The sequence below is a fragment of the Scyliorhinus canicula genome, chromosome 9, assembly GCF_902713615.1.
Source record: "Scyliorhinus canicula chromosome 9, sScyCan1.1, whole genome shotgun sequence".
Classification (NCBI taxonomy): Eukaryota; Metazoa; Chordata; class Chondrichthyes; order Carcharhiniformes; family Scyliorhinidae; genus Scyliorhinus; species Scyliorhinus canicula.
The window spans coordinates 150,805,845-150,822,353 of record NC_052154.1 but is presented as its reverse complement, the minus strand read 5'-3'; the positions used below and the strand labels follow the sequence as shown (position 1 = coordinate 150,822,353).

The following is a 16,509-nucleotide window of genomic DNA, read 5'->3' as shown; positions in this document are numbered from 1 at the left end:
TGATACCAGTGAATCTGCTTTCACCATGCTATCAGGCAGTGCATTCCAGATAAAATAAACTTGCTATGTAAAAACAATACTGCTCATCAACCCTCTGGTTCTCTCACTAATTATCTCAAATCTGTGTCCTTTGGTTACTGACTCTCCTATCACGGGAGACTGTTCTTCTTAATTAAGTCTATCGACGCCTCTCAATTTGCAACTGGTTTGATAAATCTCCCTTTCACTTTTTCTGCCCTAAGGAGGACAATATCAGTTTATATAGCTTTTACACATAACTGAAGCCGTTCATCCCTGACCATCATTCTTCCACCAACTGATCACATTAAAAAACAGATTAACTGGTTTTTCACACCATTCACATTGAATTTATAACACAAAACAGGCCATATGGGCCATCAAGTCGATGTCAGTGTTGATGTGCCACACCAGCCCCCTACAATATATCAGCATAACTTTCTATTCCTTTCTTTTGTTTATGCAACTTCCCTTTAAATGCCTCTTTGCTATTTGCCTTGACTACTTCCTGTGAGAGCGTGTTCCATGCTCTCATTACTCTGTAGGTAAAGAGTTTTCTCTTTAATTCCCTGCTGGATTTATTAGTGACTATTTTATATTTATGGCTCCAATATATGGTTATGCTTGCATCTTTCTTACATCTATCTATCAGCCTCTTTCATGATTGTGAAGAACTCTATTATGTCACCCCTCTGCTTTCTTTGTTCTTCAGAAAAGTTACTCAGCAGCCTGTTCAATCTTCCTTAATAGCTATAACCCATGGGGCACACCTTTTTTTGTTAGAAATTACCATACACAAAAGCATTGCCTAAATAAAAGAATGACTGTACTTCAAAAGTAATTCACTTGTCGTGAAATACTTGCAGACAACCTGGAGGCACTTTACAGATTCAGCGTCTTTCTACTTGATATTTTTCCTTTGCAAAATGGAACAAATTCCTAAACTACTAAACTAGGAATGTGGTCTGTGGGGAATTCTGGCTCTATCGAATCCTATTAAAAGATAACATGGAAAACTAGTAAGCAAGATCACGAGGACACGTTCATCAAACAATATACAAGTCAGCTTGTTGAAAATAAATCAATGCTTAAAATAAAACAATATGAAATGAAATGAAATGAAAATCGCTATTGTCACGAGTAGGCTTCAATGAAGATACTGTGAAAAGCCCCTAGTACTATATACAAGTCAGCTTGTTGAAAATAAATAAATCCTTAAAATACTACAACTGTAATTCTGAGCCATGTACTTGTGTAGGTCGATGAGCTGAAACAGAATTCCAAGTATTTTTTAATATGCAATGAGTGTTACTGGCCCTATCAACCTTCCAGACAGGAAGTTCCAGGTCCCCGCCACATTCTGGGTGAATAGAACTGTCCCTCAACTCTCCTCCATCATTTTACCAACTACTTTAAATCTATGTCCCTAATTACTGACCTCTCTGCTGAGGGAAATAGGCTCTTTCTATCCAAACTTAACGAGGCACCATAATTATATAGACTTCAATTAAATCTCCCCTCAGCCCCCATCCCTTTGGAATATTGTGAGCAGTTTTGGGCATCGTATCTAAGGAAAGATGTGCTGGCCTTGAAGGGGGTTCAGAGGATAAACAAAGAACAATACAGCACAGGAACAGGCCCTTCAGCCCTTCAATGCCGATCATGTGTCCTATCTAGACCAACTGCCTGTATCCTTCTATACCCCATATGTTCATGTTTGTTCACAAGAATGATCCTGGGAATGAAGGGCTTGTCAGATGAGGAGCAACTGAGGTACCTGGGTCTGTACTTGATGATGTTTAGAAGGATAAGGGGGGATCTTATTGAAATGTATAGAATACTGAGAGGCCTAGATAGAATGGACATGGAGAAGATGTTTTCATTAGTAGGAAAGACTAGAATCCGAGGGCACAGCCTCAGACTGAAGGGACAATCCTTTAAAACTGAGATGAGGAGGAACGTATTCAGCCAGAGGGTGGTGAATCTATAGAACGCATTGCCACAGAAGGCTGTGGAGGCCAAGTCATTGAGTGTCTCTAAGACAGAGATAGGTAGGTTCTTGATTAATAAGGGGATCAGGGGTTAAGAGGAAAATACAGGAGAATGGGGATGAGAAACATATCAACCAAGATTGAACGGCAAAGAAGGCTTGATGGGCTGAATGGCCTAATTCTGCTCCTACATCCTATGGTTTTATGGTGTCCCCATGCACCTGTTGCCTTCGTTTTTCTAGGCAGTGAAAGCTGAGGGCTTCAAAGGCCCTGTCAAAGAAACCTTGATGAGTTGTTGCTGTACATCACCCAGCCATAGCCTAACTCATGCTTAATACAGTTCCAGCATAATCACCCTGCTCCTAAATTCTCGGCATCAGCCAATAAAGGAAAGTAAGCCAGTAGGTCTTCTTGACCATCTTATCTACCTGTCCAGTAACCTTCAGGAATTTGTGAAATTAGACTTCAAGGTTTCTCTGTTTTTCTACACTTCTCAGAATATTGCCATTTATTGAGTATTTCTTTGCTTGTTTAACATCCCCAAAAGGAATACCTCACACTTCTCCGGATTTAATTCAATTTACTATTTTTCTACACAAGCAAAAACATTGGCACCAATGACTGAACATGGAGGAATCCCACTGGAAATAACCTTCTCTTCAAAAGAACACCTGTCAACCATAACTCTTCAATTTTGAATGCTATTCACCACTTTCCCTTGAGATTCCATGATGAGCTCTTAAATTTCCGACCAGTCTTCCACAGTGGGACTTTGTTAGAATCCATGTAGGCTACGTCAAACAAGCTACCCTCATCAATCCTGCTTGTTACCTCCTCATGGAATTCAATCAATTCAGTCAGTCATAACCTATTCTCAACACGGTAGCACAAGTGGCTAGCACTGTGGCTTCACAGCACCAGGGTCCCAGGTTCGATTCCCCGCTGGGTCACTGTCTGTGTGGAGTCTGCATGTTCTCCTCCGGATGCTCCAGTTTCCTCCGACAGTCCAAAGATGTGCAGGTTAGGTGGATTGGCCATGCTAAATTGCCCTTAGTATCCAAAACGATTGGGCGGGAGTTGTTGGGTTGTGGGGATGGGGTGGAAGTGAGGGCTTAAGTGGGTTGTGCAGACTCGATGGACCAAATGGCCTCCTTCTGCACTGTATGTTCTATGTAAATCCATTCTGACTGTCCTTGATCAATCCGTGCCTTTCTAATTGATGATACATGCGGCCAGAATATTTTCCAATAATTCGCCCACTACCAAGGTTGTGGTAATTAAGATTGACTTGTAATGACTTGGTCTATCTCTTTCTTCCTTTTTAAACAATGGTAAAATATTAAAGATCTTCCAGTCGAGCTGGACCATGCCTATAACCAAAGAGGATTGGAAATGATGACCAATGCTTCCACTATTTCTCTCCCAATCAGCTTGTGGCACATCCAGGCTTGGTGATTTATCCATTTCTAAGGATGCTAAACATTTTAATACTGTTTCCCTCACTGTGTCTGCCCTAAAACTCTCCACCAGCTATGAGGCACAAATCTGGTCTGAGATGGAAGACTGGATGAATGCAGCTTTGAAAACACAACAGTATCCAGGATAAAGCAGTTTGCTCGATTGGCACTGCATTTACCACTTTATACATTCAGTTCCTCAACCATTGACAGTGTGGTTGCAGCGTGGACCATCTATAAGATGCACTGCAACAACCCGCCAGGTTTTCATCAACAGCAACCACCAAATCCTCAACTTCTATCACGTAGAAGGACAAGGGTAATAGGCATATGGAAAGACCACCAATGCAAGTTCCCCTCCAAGTCAAACACCATCCAGATTTAGAACTATAATTGTTGTTCTTTCATAATTGCTGGGTCAAAATCTTGGTACTTCCTCCCTAACAGCTTTGTGGCTGTATCTACACCACATCAGCTACAGGGGTTTAAGGAGATGTCTCATCATCAACTTCTCCTGGGTAATTAGAGATAGGCAACAAATGGTGGCCCAGCCTGTGCCACTCACATCCCATGAACAAACAATAATTAAAAAAAAACAATCTATGGATGGTTACAAATTGCTAGCTACACATTTGACAAAAGTTGCACAGTTAGTTCTGCTTAATATCTTATTTCAAAGTGTATTTTTGTCCATCTTCAGATTTTGCATCTTTCAATCACTTCCCGATCAATACAAGCAAAAACAAGCAGCTTAATGCCTGGAACTCACCTAGACAAAGGAGAGTAATAGTTGACTCAACACTGACCACTGTAAAGCAGCAAACAATAAAACAAATGGGATGCTGAGCAATATTGTCAAGACAGGCTATAATACAAAGCCACCTTATCATGTTTTATAACGTTTTGGTGAATCTTTATTTTCAAAGTGATGGACAACACTTCTGACAATACAAAACACCTTCCAAACTCATTTTCAACTTTATGTTCAGGTCTGGTTGCCATGGCAAAACTTGAACTCTTTCACATTGAAAGGGAGTGACCGAGCAGGCCTTTCAGGAGGAGTAGACATTGGGAAGAAAAATCAAAACAGTTAAGCCATAACTCCAGGACAGCGCAACCCAGAAATGGTAGAATGAGGAAAGTCTTCTCTTCACGTTGCAGATCTGGAAGACTTAACATAGAACATAGAACATACAGTGCAGAAGGAGGGCATTTGGCCCATCGAGTCTGCACCGACCCACGTAAGCCCTCACTTCCATCCTATCCCCGTAACCCAATAACCCCTCCTGTCCTTTTTTGGATACTAAGGGCAATTTAGCATGGCCAATCCACCTAACCTGCACGTCTTTGGATTGTGGGAGGAAACCGGAGCACCCGGAGGAAATCCATGCAGACACGGGGAGAATGTGCAGACTCCGCACAGACAGTGACCCAGTGGGGAATCAAACCTGGGGCCCTGGCGCTGTGGAGCCACAGTGCTACCGTCCTTGCCTGAGAATATAGTGAAGGCTATAATGGAGCTTTTAAAAAAGATTTGGATCATTATCTCAAAAGGAAACAGAGGGGGAAAATACAGGAGAGAGTCACTAAGTAAATTGATTCTTCAGAGGGCCAGCACAGACAGTCAGATGAAAGGTCTCCTTCTGTGCTGCAGCCATTCTTTGATGCTATGATTCCACATTGTGAGACGAGTAAACAAGAGGCCTAGAATAAGGATCTGGAGACCTGCTGGTAGAAGCTTTACATTAACATCTCTTAATGTAGCTGAAATTCCCCAAAAAAGGCGGATATTACTTCTGCTGAGTAGAGCTCATTAATGACACGTGCAATGTAAACGGAGACAAATCACATTATTCAATGCTAACTCTTCATTTCAATCATTAACATAACTTTTGCTAAAAGCTCAGTTGGTTTCTGGAATCCTGCTGTCTGTGTATTTCTTTTGTTAAATTTGGTTTCAGTAAATTGGCAGTAGGTTAAACTGGGCAATACATGGCTGCCATGTCACTCCAGAAACCATCTTGACAGCCAGAAGCTTGTTCCCAGATAGAATCGTACATTTCAGGAAACAGCCTTTTGGCCCAGTGTAGCTTTTTGAAGGAGTCAACCAATTAGTCCCACTCTCCTGTTCTGTTCCCCATAACCCTGTAACATTTCCCTCTTCAAACCACATGTCCAATTCAGTTGTCCAAGACATAAACTCTGGAATACTCTTCCTACACCGGTCGGCCTCTTGACCTTGCTTCCCACCTTTAAGACACAAACTAAAACCTATTTCTTTGACCTAGCTTGTGGTCATCTGATCTCATATTTCTTCATGTGATTCAATGTTATACTTTGTTTCATAACTCTCCTGTGAAGCTTGAGACATTATATTATGTTCGGGTACAATATCAATATAAATTGTTATGGTTGCTTTAATTTGCTTTTGAAAATTACTATTGAATCTGCTTCCACTGCCCTTTCAGGCAGCGCATTCCAGATACTCAAAAAATCACCAGAATATGACTCGAAAGATTCAAATAAAAGACTCCCTACTTTGTCCTCCGAATTACCAGCACAATAAAAATACCCCCTTTTGCGCCAATGGCTTTTCCTTTCATTTCATAAGACAGCTATCCATATAACCTCTTGATAACTTTGTGAGAAATCGGTGCCAGTATATTCTGACTCACAAGCAATTAGATGCTGTTCACCAGCATCTACCAGGAAGTGGATTACCAACAATACAAGTTAATTAATGGATTCAAAGCTGGATCCCAGAGGTGAAAGTTTAACACTAAAAGCTTTCCTTATTCAGTTTCACTGTATATATAGTCTAGCAAAAAGAAAATGCAACGTTTAAAAAATGCAACTATATAGAAAGTAAAGACAGTTTAGCTTCAAGAAATAGTTAACTATATTTACAGAACGCAACTTATATAGTCCATACCAATATAAGGGGTCATTATATCATATAAGGTTACAAGCCGCAGATCCTAATGCGCCAATCCCACCTTTCCCCAGAGACGCTCTAATAAAGTCATGAGTTGGATGAAAAAATATTTATGATGTTGATTTCCCCCTTCAAGAAAACGAGGTTTTTCTTTGACATGCACATGAAGGGAATCAAAATGGCAAGTTACAGGGCGTTGTGACTATGTATGAAGCTGTAGTTCAATTATTATGAAGTCTCGTATTTAACAGTGACGCATAAATCAAGGTTGGCTTAATACAGAATATGTCTGCACCGTGCAATGAATGCAAACATTAAATAGTTTTGCCTCCAACTTTGCGGCTGAAATTTCTCCCCCACCCCCCCCCCCTCCCCCCCAGCTGACTTTCCCTCTTTTCTGGGTGAAGATCCCGTCGTTCTTCCCGCTTGTAAAACATGCACAATGTCTGATGGAATTTTATTTCCACCATTCGGTTATCGATTGCGTCTGGAGACTCGGCAGCGGCCTGTAAGTCTGGCGTTGGATGATTACAGAAAGAGAGCGACAGAAGGTATGTCAAACCCCGATTGAATGGTCGCAGTTTAACGAGTCTATTGTAGCGGCGCTGCATCATTACCCAGACAGTCCATCCAAACCCGATTCTTAATAAAACACAGCCTATGTCTCCTCTCTCGCAACACAGTCCAGATAGGTGAGGGCTAATTTTAAAACGGTTAGTAATTGGAGGAATACATTAGTGAACGACCTACATTTTGAGACGGTATCAAACATTTTTTTACAGGTTTAGGAAGCTACACTTTACAATTAAATTAACTTCGAAGAATGCCTTCTGTTCGATGATAAACACCAACTTCAGATAGTTATGCTATATTTGAACTAAATCTATGCGTTGCCGACAACAGTCCTCGAGTTCACCACCATATGTAAACTTTATGAAGCAACACTTGGGAGAAGTCACTCTTGATTAACTAGAGACCAACACAAATGGGAACTGCAATTTAACTCTTCAGGCGCCGGATGCCCAGATCCAGCAGACTAATGCCATTCATCAATATAGACATGGCAATCATCTGTAATTCGCTTCAGGTAAAATGTCTTTAAATACTAGAGCGGTCAATAAGAGTTGGCGCAGAGGACTTCCGAGCAGCTTAATATGTTTCAAAGTGAAGGGTTAATCTACTCATTCCCACAAGTAGCAGGAGGAGAATTTGCCCCACCTGTACTTTTGACACAAGTCAAAGGATAACAACTAGAGCCCAAATGATGTACCTGAATCTGTGTGGCGTGGTCGGCCTCGATCCCGGAGGTAGTAAGAAAAATCCAGGCAGCTTTCGTGCTCCACCAGCCCTTTAAAGCAGAGTTCGGTCACTATATTGAGCGCTTTCTGACAAAGCTCGTCCTCTCTGTCTCCAGTCATTTCCCATCAACATCCTTCTAAATGGGGCTCAACGGCCGCTCCACAGGACAGAGGAAGAGGGGTGCCTGCTCATCCGCGCGTCTCTCGTCCCAGCGTCAAAGCTTCAGCACCGCGGACAGCACCATTGATTTCTTTCCCTGTTCTCGGTAAGCTCGGCGCTCCAACAACCGCACCCCTGCCAAGCTTACGAGTGAGTGTGTGTGTGGAAGCTGCTATTGGCCTCTTGCTTCTCAAATCTGTCCTCCAACCCACCTCGGTCGGTCGGAGGCAGCTTTTTCTTGCTGTTTTATTTTTTTTGCTGCTACAACCAGTGCTGCGAGGGTGGTGCAACCCGGTCCATGGTCTGAATCCCAGTCAGCGGTCCCTTGCCCAACAGCACCGGCTGCGACCTGCTCACGTACACCGGAGATAAATGGCTTCCAGAGCCAGGCTGCTAGCTATCACTTAGCAGATGTGATCGCTGGGGACTTGCAAAGCTGCCCGCCTTAAAAAAAAACGCCGAGCTAATTACTCAGTGTGGTTTCACTCCAGCTCCCTCCTCCGCGGATCCCGGAGGAATGTTGGCCCCTCGAAATAAAGTTTACTTGGGAGCCGAGAAAGTGGAGGAGGAAAAATGGGATGGGGGTGGGGGGGGGGTGGGGCTTATGTTCCCTATTTAATTGAGCATACTCTGGAACACAGATATCAGTGTACCCCACCCTCCCCTCCTGTTTAAGCATCTCTTTACCCCACCCATCTGCAATGAGAATGAATGAGTTACTACATCACCCTTCTCCCCAGGCTTTCGCGTCGGTTCAAAGGGATCGGCAATGCCGAAGAAGGGCTTGGCTTCAATCAGGTCGAAGGCAATTTAACACCGGCAAGTTAGTATTTCACAAGTCAGGAACGCGATGCACTGGGAATTCAGGCGCTCCCCGAAGTCTGCCACCAACTGCATTGTGGAACTCCCAGCCCGGGATGTGCTGCTAAAGGTAATCAAAACTGGAACTTCAGGAGGAAATATAATTCGATAAACATCGGAAGGATGACCTATCTACCTGTTGCCAAATGTTCGACGCATACAGCATTAAATTTATTTAAGGTGTTGGCAGGCGTGAGAAACTTGATGACATCGACCTGAAAACGTGAAGTCTGTTTCTAACTCCACAGCCTGACCTGCTGAGTATTCCCAGCAATGTCTGTCTCACGCCATGAATGTGCAGCAGCTGCAGTTATCTGCTTTTTTCAGTTTTATTTTCAGCACCACAGCCATGGACAGCAATCTGCTGAAGGTAATTCAGGCCAAGCGAAAGGTTGCCAAACTGACCTGGGGTAGGAGTGGGGGAGGAGGGGGGCCTGGGATTCCAAATTAATTGTAATTGCACCCCCCCCCCCCCCCCAACACCACCTCTTCCAGACAGACACCCATTGTCCTGAATAAATCAAAGGCAATATTTAAAGGCAGTATGAAATGGATCAAAACATCATTTTCTGTGGTCAACCCAACCTTCCCGCAGAATCATAGAATCCCAGAATCCCTACAGTGCAGTAGGAGGCCATTCGGCCCATCGAGTCTGCACAATCCTTCAAAAGACGACCCTACCTAGGCCCAATCACTCGCTCTATTCCTGTAACCCCACCCACAGGGACAATTTTGCATGGCCACTACACCTAACCTGTACATCTTTGGACTGTGGGAACAAACCGGAGCACCCGGAGGAAACCCACGCAGACACGGGGAGAACATGCAAACTTCACTCAGTAGTACTGTGAGGCAGCAGTGCTAACCACTGTGCCACCCACCCAGCAACAGTGACGTTTGATGTAATGACTGTTATTTCTACATTAACATAGACCTTTAAAAGGCAAGCAATCCTGAAATAAACGGATCAATGCAAATCATATATTACTTATCAGTTGCTGTCAATTTAGTTCCAACAGCCCTGACCATCAGAGTTAAGATGCTGGACAGGACCATAAGACCATAAAACATAGAAGCAGAATTAGGCCACTTAGCCCATCGAGTCTGCTCAGCCATTCAATCATGGCTGATATTTTCCTCATCCCCATTCTCCTGCCCTCTCCCCATAACCCTGATCTCCTTATTAAGCAAGAACCGATCCATCCCTGTCTTAAAGACAGGAGGAACTGAGAAAGGGATTGGGATATCATTTAAGGAGAGGGGAGAAGGGTGGAGGTGTGGCGATTTAATGTGGAAGATTGAAGCTTCTCCCGCCCCCCCCCCCCCCCCCCCCCAGCAGAGAGTTGGTATGAGCCGCCTGGCTATACTAGTTTAACCCGAGGGATCAGTAAATCTCACCTCAAATACAACTTTAGCGGGAGAGTCGTGCTAAGGTGTATCGAAAGTCAATTCTTACAATAAAAAATGTTGCCATTCTCCCCAATACTTTCCGGAGAAGTTAGTTAGGTATCTTACCAGGTGTGCTTTGTTCCATAATTCTGGCTGGCTGCGACGTGCCTGCTAAAAGGCCAGGTGTTTCCAGCAACATTTCCACTTGCAGAAGAAAAAGAAAATCGGTCGGGGCGATTCAAGTTCTAAGGAATAAAACTCCCACTTTAAAATAAGTGAATGTTCCCTCACCCGCTTCACTCATCAACAGAACACATCAGAAGCGCGGAAGCTGCATCAATCGGATAAGATGTTTCCCCAGAGTTAGCAAATCTTAAAAATACAAAAAAGCAAAATCATCATACACTTTCACTTCAAAAGAAAAAAAATAGTTTTACTAATAAGGAGATGCGCTGCCCAGGATCGCTACATGTAGAACAGCATCGTGTCTCAACCATCTGCAAACTTTAGAAGTGAACTGAACCTTTGTTTTTGTTGTCAGCGCCTAACTTGTCTTTTAAAGCACACTTGTGCATTAATAATATATGAAGTGCTTGACTAAAGCAACAGGGTACTCCTACAACCCTAACAAAAACACGGAACATTTATGACACTGACATTCGGCCAGAAGACGAGTGATGGATGTTTTAATCAAACGCGAACCCACAGAAGGAGATAATTAACTCCCAAGCTGCTCTATGAAGTTATTAGCAGCAACAATACAATGGAGTTACAGTCCTGGATTCAATCTATTTCAACACCAGAAATAATTGGGCAGCTGGACACGTTAATCTGACAGCAGAGTGGGAATACTCAGTCAGCACACATAGCAGTCAATTTCAGTTGAATGCTGTTGGCTTGAAAATAGATTCGATTGTGCTGAGGAGGAGGTGCTGCATCTCACCTGCTTGCAGGGCCGGAGTTGGGTTTTATTACTGGATTAAAGCGCGGGAGAGAGTCAGAGACTCTGATCCAGGCGAGCTCAAATAATGTGCTTTGGGTCTGTATAAATGGGCCCAAGATTTGGAATCCATACTTTAATCCACCTGGCGATTCTTCAGGGGGTTACCACATTGTCCTCAGATTTTGAGGACAATTACAGGGCATATCAGCCATGGTCTAATTCAATGTCAGAATAGGTTCAAGAGGCTGAATGGCCTACATCTATCCCTATGTCTGCATAAAATAAGGGATGCGATTACAATCTTGTGTATAAATTTGGAGGGGGGGTCACGTGCAATTGAATCTTTTCCGGTCTTTTACTTTCCCTCTGCAACAAAATCGAATTGTGGGAGGGGTGAGACTGGATACACAATAGTAAGACAATCGATTAAACTGAGCCAGAGGTTGCCTATTGGATTTCCAACAGACTGGTTAGAAATGAAGGCTCGTTCATTATTGATACGCCAGCCATAACCTCACGAGGGGGTTCTCAGAACTATTTTCGGCTGTTCTTTCTGTATTAGGAGTTAATATTCAGCAGCTTTAAAGACCAACTGGGGAATTTTTAATTCACCTTGGTTACCAAGCATTAGCTTTGTAGGGTAGTTGTGGGGGGGGGGGGGGGTACCCTCTCATTTATCAATGATACGGCCTTGACAGGGGTCTCCATCGTACTTCAAGTGTTGAGACTTAAGGTCATGGGTTCATCGTGGGTCGCTGTTTGTGCGGAGTCTGCATGTTCTCCCTGTGTCTGCGTGGATTTCCTGCGGTGCTCCGGGTTCCTTCCACAAGTCCTGAAAGACGTGCTGTTAGGTGATTTGGACATTTTAAATTCTCCGAACAGGCGCGGGAATGTTGCGACTAGGGGCTTTTCACAGTAACGTCATTGCAGTGTTAATGTAAGCCTACTTGTGATAATAATAAAGATTATTATTATGTCCCACTGCAGAAATTAAACACCTAGTTAAACTGCTAATGGAGTGTGGCAGTAAGGGAGTGCTTCATTGGTGGTGGTGCCCCCTTTAGGATCTAAGATTAAACTGAAACCTGTCTTCAGTGGACAGAAAAACTCCCATAGCATGATTTGAAGAAGAACAGGGGAGCTCTTTCCTCTGTGTCTTGGCCAATGGTCACGCTTTGACCAACACAACTAAAACTGATCATTCTCACACAGATGCCTGTGAGAGTTTGCTGCCTCCAAATATGCTAACGTGTTCCTACATTGCAACAGTGACTGCATTTCAAAACACACTTTATCAGTTATAAAGCACTTTGATGTTCCAAAATCCTTAAAAGTCCTATATAAATGAGTTTATCTTTCTTTATTCATGAGTCACCTTTTGAAAGATAAAACGCATGATTCAAGTTCCAGCTAAAATTGGCTCAACATTATTTGGACCCACCTTCAGTAGAATGGAGCTGACCAAATACATCTTAAAAATGCAGTTATACTATGCAAAGCAATAATGAAAGAGTGGAAGCTGATTAAAGTAAGTTCTGATTAGGAAGGGATAATTTGAAATTTTACTCAACACAGACCTCAAATCCACGCAAGGCATTCCAAACATACAATTAAGATCACCATTTAAACTGTAAAAGAGTGAAGAAAACAAATTATAAATATCCTCTGAAACTCTGGATGAAATAACAGAAATTTATTAACTCAGAAAATATACATCAAACAAAGGGGGGAAAATATTATTTTCAACTAGCACTGCTTTTTGAGTTGTGATAAAGTGACATTGGTATATGAGTCTCGTGCCTGATAATGTAGTTTCATCCAAACTCTCAACACCCCCCCCCCCCCCCCACCCACCCCCCGCAAGGCTGCTAGGCAGTTGGAACTTGATCTGCTTAGTCAGTCAGTTATTTTTCTTTTCCATTTGCACCTTTCCTCGAGCACCAACACCACATTCTCCCTCTCCCTCCCCCCCCCCCCCCGCCCCCTCACCCCAGGGTATTCACAGATCTTCTATGTCTCACACATATCATTAATTTCCTGCATGATACTTCAATCATGTTGAACTGAAATAATTTCAGCAAATAAATGAACTTCACTAAGGAGCTTTACTACAACATAAACTAATTACATTTATACAGCATTTTAATGAGGTAAACTACCCAAGGCACATCACAAGAGCAGAATCAGACAATAGTCACTGAGCTAAATAAGGAAGCACCAGGACAGGTGACCAAAAGCTTGGTTAAAGAGGATCATTTTAAAGAAGACTATAAGTTTTAGGGATATAAAACTCTGCAATTTGAAACAGATGCTCAGGTCCCAATTTTTAATTTCTAATACGAGGGTCCTCAGTTGTGCTTTACCTAAAAGGTATGAATAACTTGTATTTATTAAGCAACCAGAAGTTACAAAGCAAGGTTTTACTATACTTAACAAGAAGCAGTGAAAGCAACATAGAAGTTTTTCATTTCTCAAGATCCCAGGATTTAAGAGTCACCCACATTGCTGTGGATCTGGACTCACATATAGGCCAGACCAAGTAAGGATGACGGATTTCCTTCCCTAAAGGGTATTAGGGAACCAGATGGGTTTTTATGACAATTGACAATAGTTTCATGGTCATCATTAGACTTTTAATTCTACAATTTTATTGAATTCAAATTTAATCATCTGCCATGGTTGGATTCAAACCTAGGACCAGAGCGTTACCCTGGTTAGGTTTGTATCCTCTGGAGATTAAAAGAGTAAGAGCCGACTTGATCAAAACCTTTAAGATCCTGAGGGATATTGGCAGGGTCAATGTGAAGAGGATGTTCCCTCTTGTCAGAGAATCTAGAACTGGGGGTCACGGTTTTAAATTAAGGGGCCTCACGGTAGCATGGTGGTTAGCATCAATGCTTCACAGCTCCAGGGTCCCAGGTTCGATTCCCGGCTGGGTCACTGTCTGTGTGGAGTCTGCACGTCCTCCCCGTGTGTGCGTGGGTTTCCTCCGGGTGCTCCGGTTTCCTCCCACAGTCCAAAGATGTGCGGGTTAGGTGGATTGGCCATGCTAAATTGCCCGTAGTGTAAGGTTAATGGGGGGATTGTTGGGTTACGGGTATACGGGTTATGTGGGTTTAAGTAGGGTGATCATTGCTCGGCACAACATCGAGGGCCGAAGGGCCTGTTCTGTGCTGTACTGTTCTATGTCTATGGTTACTCCTGTAAGACAGAGATAAGAAGATTTTTTTTTTCCACAGAGGACTGTGATTCTCTGGAACTCTCTTCCTCAAAAGGCAGTGGGCCGGATTCTCTGTCAGCCGACACCAGAATCGGAAAACGCGATTGGCCGGAGAATCGGTTCCGGCACCAAAATCATGTTGGGCGCCGATTTCAATCCAAATCGCAATTCTCCGTTGCCTGAACAATGGTTTCAATGCATTCCACTGCACACGTACAGTAAACGCCATTGACATATCATTAGCGGGCCTGACCCGGTATTATCTGAGCCCTCCACGATGCTCTGCCTCCACTGGGGAAATTCCCAATGGCGGGTTTTACTTGTGCTTTTAAACATCGCGTAACAGGAGCCATCGCTGCTGAGGGAGAGAGAGTGGGTACGGAAAGTGTCCAACATCGCCATAATTTGCTGACAGTTGTGCTGCTGGCCTGGGAGCTTCTGCCAGGGCTGGAGGGAGTATTGGGAGGGGGTGGCCAGGAGGTGGGCTATGGGGTCGAGGTGGACGGGCATGGAACACCATTACCGCAGTCTGCAAGGCAGCCATGCAGCTGTGTACGCCGCTGAATGCCCACTGTTAACCTAGCACCACGGTTCTTATGGGTGCCCCTCTGGCCACCCCCCTGGTGCACTTTGGCCCAAGCCGACCCATCAGTGAGATGTACGCACTCCAGCACAACCAGTGCCATCTTGTTGGCTGGAATGGTGTGTGTGGGGAGTGAAGTGTGTATATGCAGCTGCAACTGGTCAGCCTCCTGAGTGTCAATCATGAACCCGGCGAATCCCATACCATTTCTCATTGGAATCAATTGCGTTCCATATGGCACCAGTGCTGACCCCTCAACTGTCGCTGAATCGGTCTAGGTGCGGTGCCATTTTGTGCTATTGTGTAAGTCCACAAATCCTGCCTCGGCGTCAACACTCAGTCTCAGGAACGGAGAATCCCACCCCGCATCTTTAAATGTTTTTAAGACAGAGCTAGATAGATTTTTAGTTAACGAGGCAGTGAAATGTTATCTGGGGTAGGCAGGAATGTGGAATTGAAGTTACAATCTGATCATCCAAGATCGTATTGAATGGCAGAGGGGCCGAGTGGCCTATTCCAGCTCCTAATTTGCACATTCGTAAGCATGTCCCTTCTTAAGTAAAGTGAACAAAACTGTATGCAGTCCTCAAGGGGTGGTCACTTAATTGCCTATACTGTTGTAACAAGAATACTTATTTATATACTCCATTCCCCTTGAAATAATTGTCAGCATTCCATTGCAGATGATACGACTGTGGTGGGTCGTATCTCAAACAACGATGAATCAGACTATAGAAGGAAGATAGATCACTTGGTTGCATGGTGTACCGAAAACAACCTCTCTCTAAATGTCGGAAAGACTAAGGAACTGATCATCGACTTCAGGAAGTGTAGCACGGCGCCCTTCCCCCCCCCCCCCCCCCCCCACCCCCCCAATGCACCCCCTGTCTACATCAATGGATTTGAAGTGGTGATGGTCGATAGCTTTAAGTTCATGGGGGTCACCATCACCAACAGTCTGTCCTGGTCCACTCACATTGATGCAACAGTCAAGAAAGCCCAACAATGTCTCTACTTTCTACGGAAGCCATAGAAATTCGGCATTCTGCGTCGACTCTCACAAACATCTACAGATGTGCCACAGACAGCATCCTATCCAGCTGCATCACAGCTGGGTATGGCAACTGCTCGGCCCAAGATCGCAGGAAACTGCAGAGTGTGGTGAACTCAGCCCAACGCATCACCCAAGCTTGCCATCCCCACATTCATTCTGTATATACCTCCCGCTGCCTCAGGGAGGCAGATAGCATTATCAGAGACCCCTCACACTCAGGCTTTGCACTCTTCCAGATCCTTCCATCAGGCAGAAGATACAGAAGTTTGAAGACCCGCACATCCAAACATAGGAACACCTTCTTCCCCACAGCTACTGGGCGGCTCAACGACTCTCCCTCGGACTGATCTGTTCCCTGTGTAAGAACACTATTCATGATGCCCTATGCTGCTCTTGCTCATATATTGCTTGTTTGGCCCTTGTTCTGCACTGTTAGCAGTCACTATTTGTTGATGTACCAGTTGTCAATGTACTCTGTCAGTTATTCTTTTGTCTACTATGTACATACTGTGTACGTTCTCTTAGTCGCAGAAAAATACTTTTCACTGTACTTCGGTACATGTGACAATAAATAAATATCAATCAATCATTTGCTTTCCT

General features: G+C 43.8%; 1 protein-coding gene and 1 long non-coding RNA gene across 4 annotated transcripts in view; one reads left to right on the top strand and one right to left on the bottom strand.

Moving 5' to 3' along the window:
- syt9b (synaptotagmin IXb) overlaps positions 1-10,365 on the bottom strand; it is a 155,525-nt gene extending 145,160 nt beyond the window's left edge. For 2 of the 3 annotated variants that reach the window (XR_005461911.1, XM_038807897.1), the window contains exon 1: positions 7,672-7,847. Coding sequence is in view for 2 of the 3 variants with exons in the window: in XM_038807897.1 (XP_038663825.1) it covers positions 7,672-7,819 (148 nt within the window). In the remaining variant the exon portion in view is untranslated. Of the gene's footprint in view, positions 1-7,671; positions 7,848-10,235 lie in introns of those variants that run through there. The other variant, XM_038807899.1, reaches the window with a different exon arrangement.
- Positions 7,845-15,597, top strand: LOC119971785. The gene is made up of 3 exons (XR_005461912.1): positions 7,845-7,965; positions 8,600-8,790; positions 15,539-15,597. It is a non-coding gene; the product is annotated as an uncharacterized LOC119971785 (long non-coding RNA).
- The last annotated feature ends 912 nt before the right edge of the window (positions 15,598-16,509 follow it).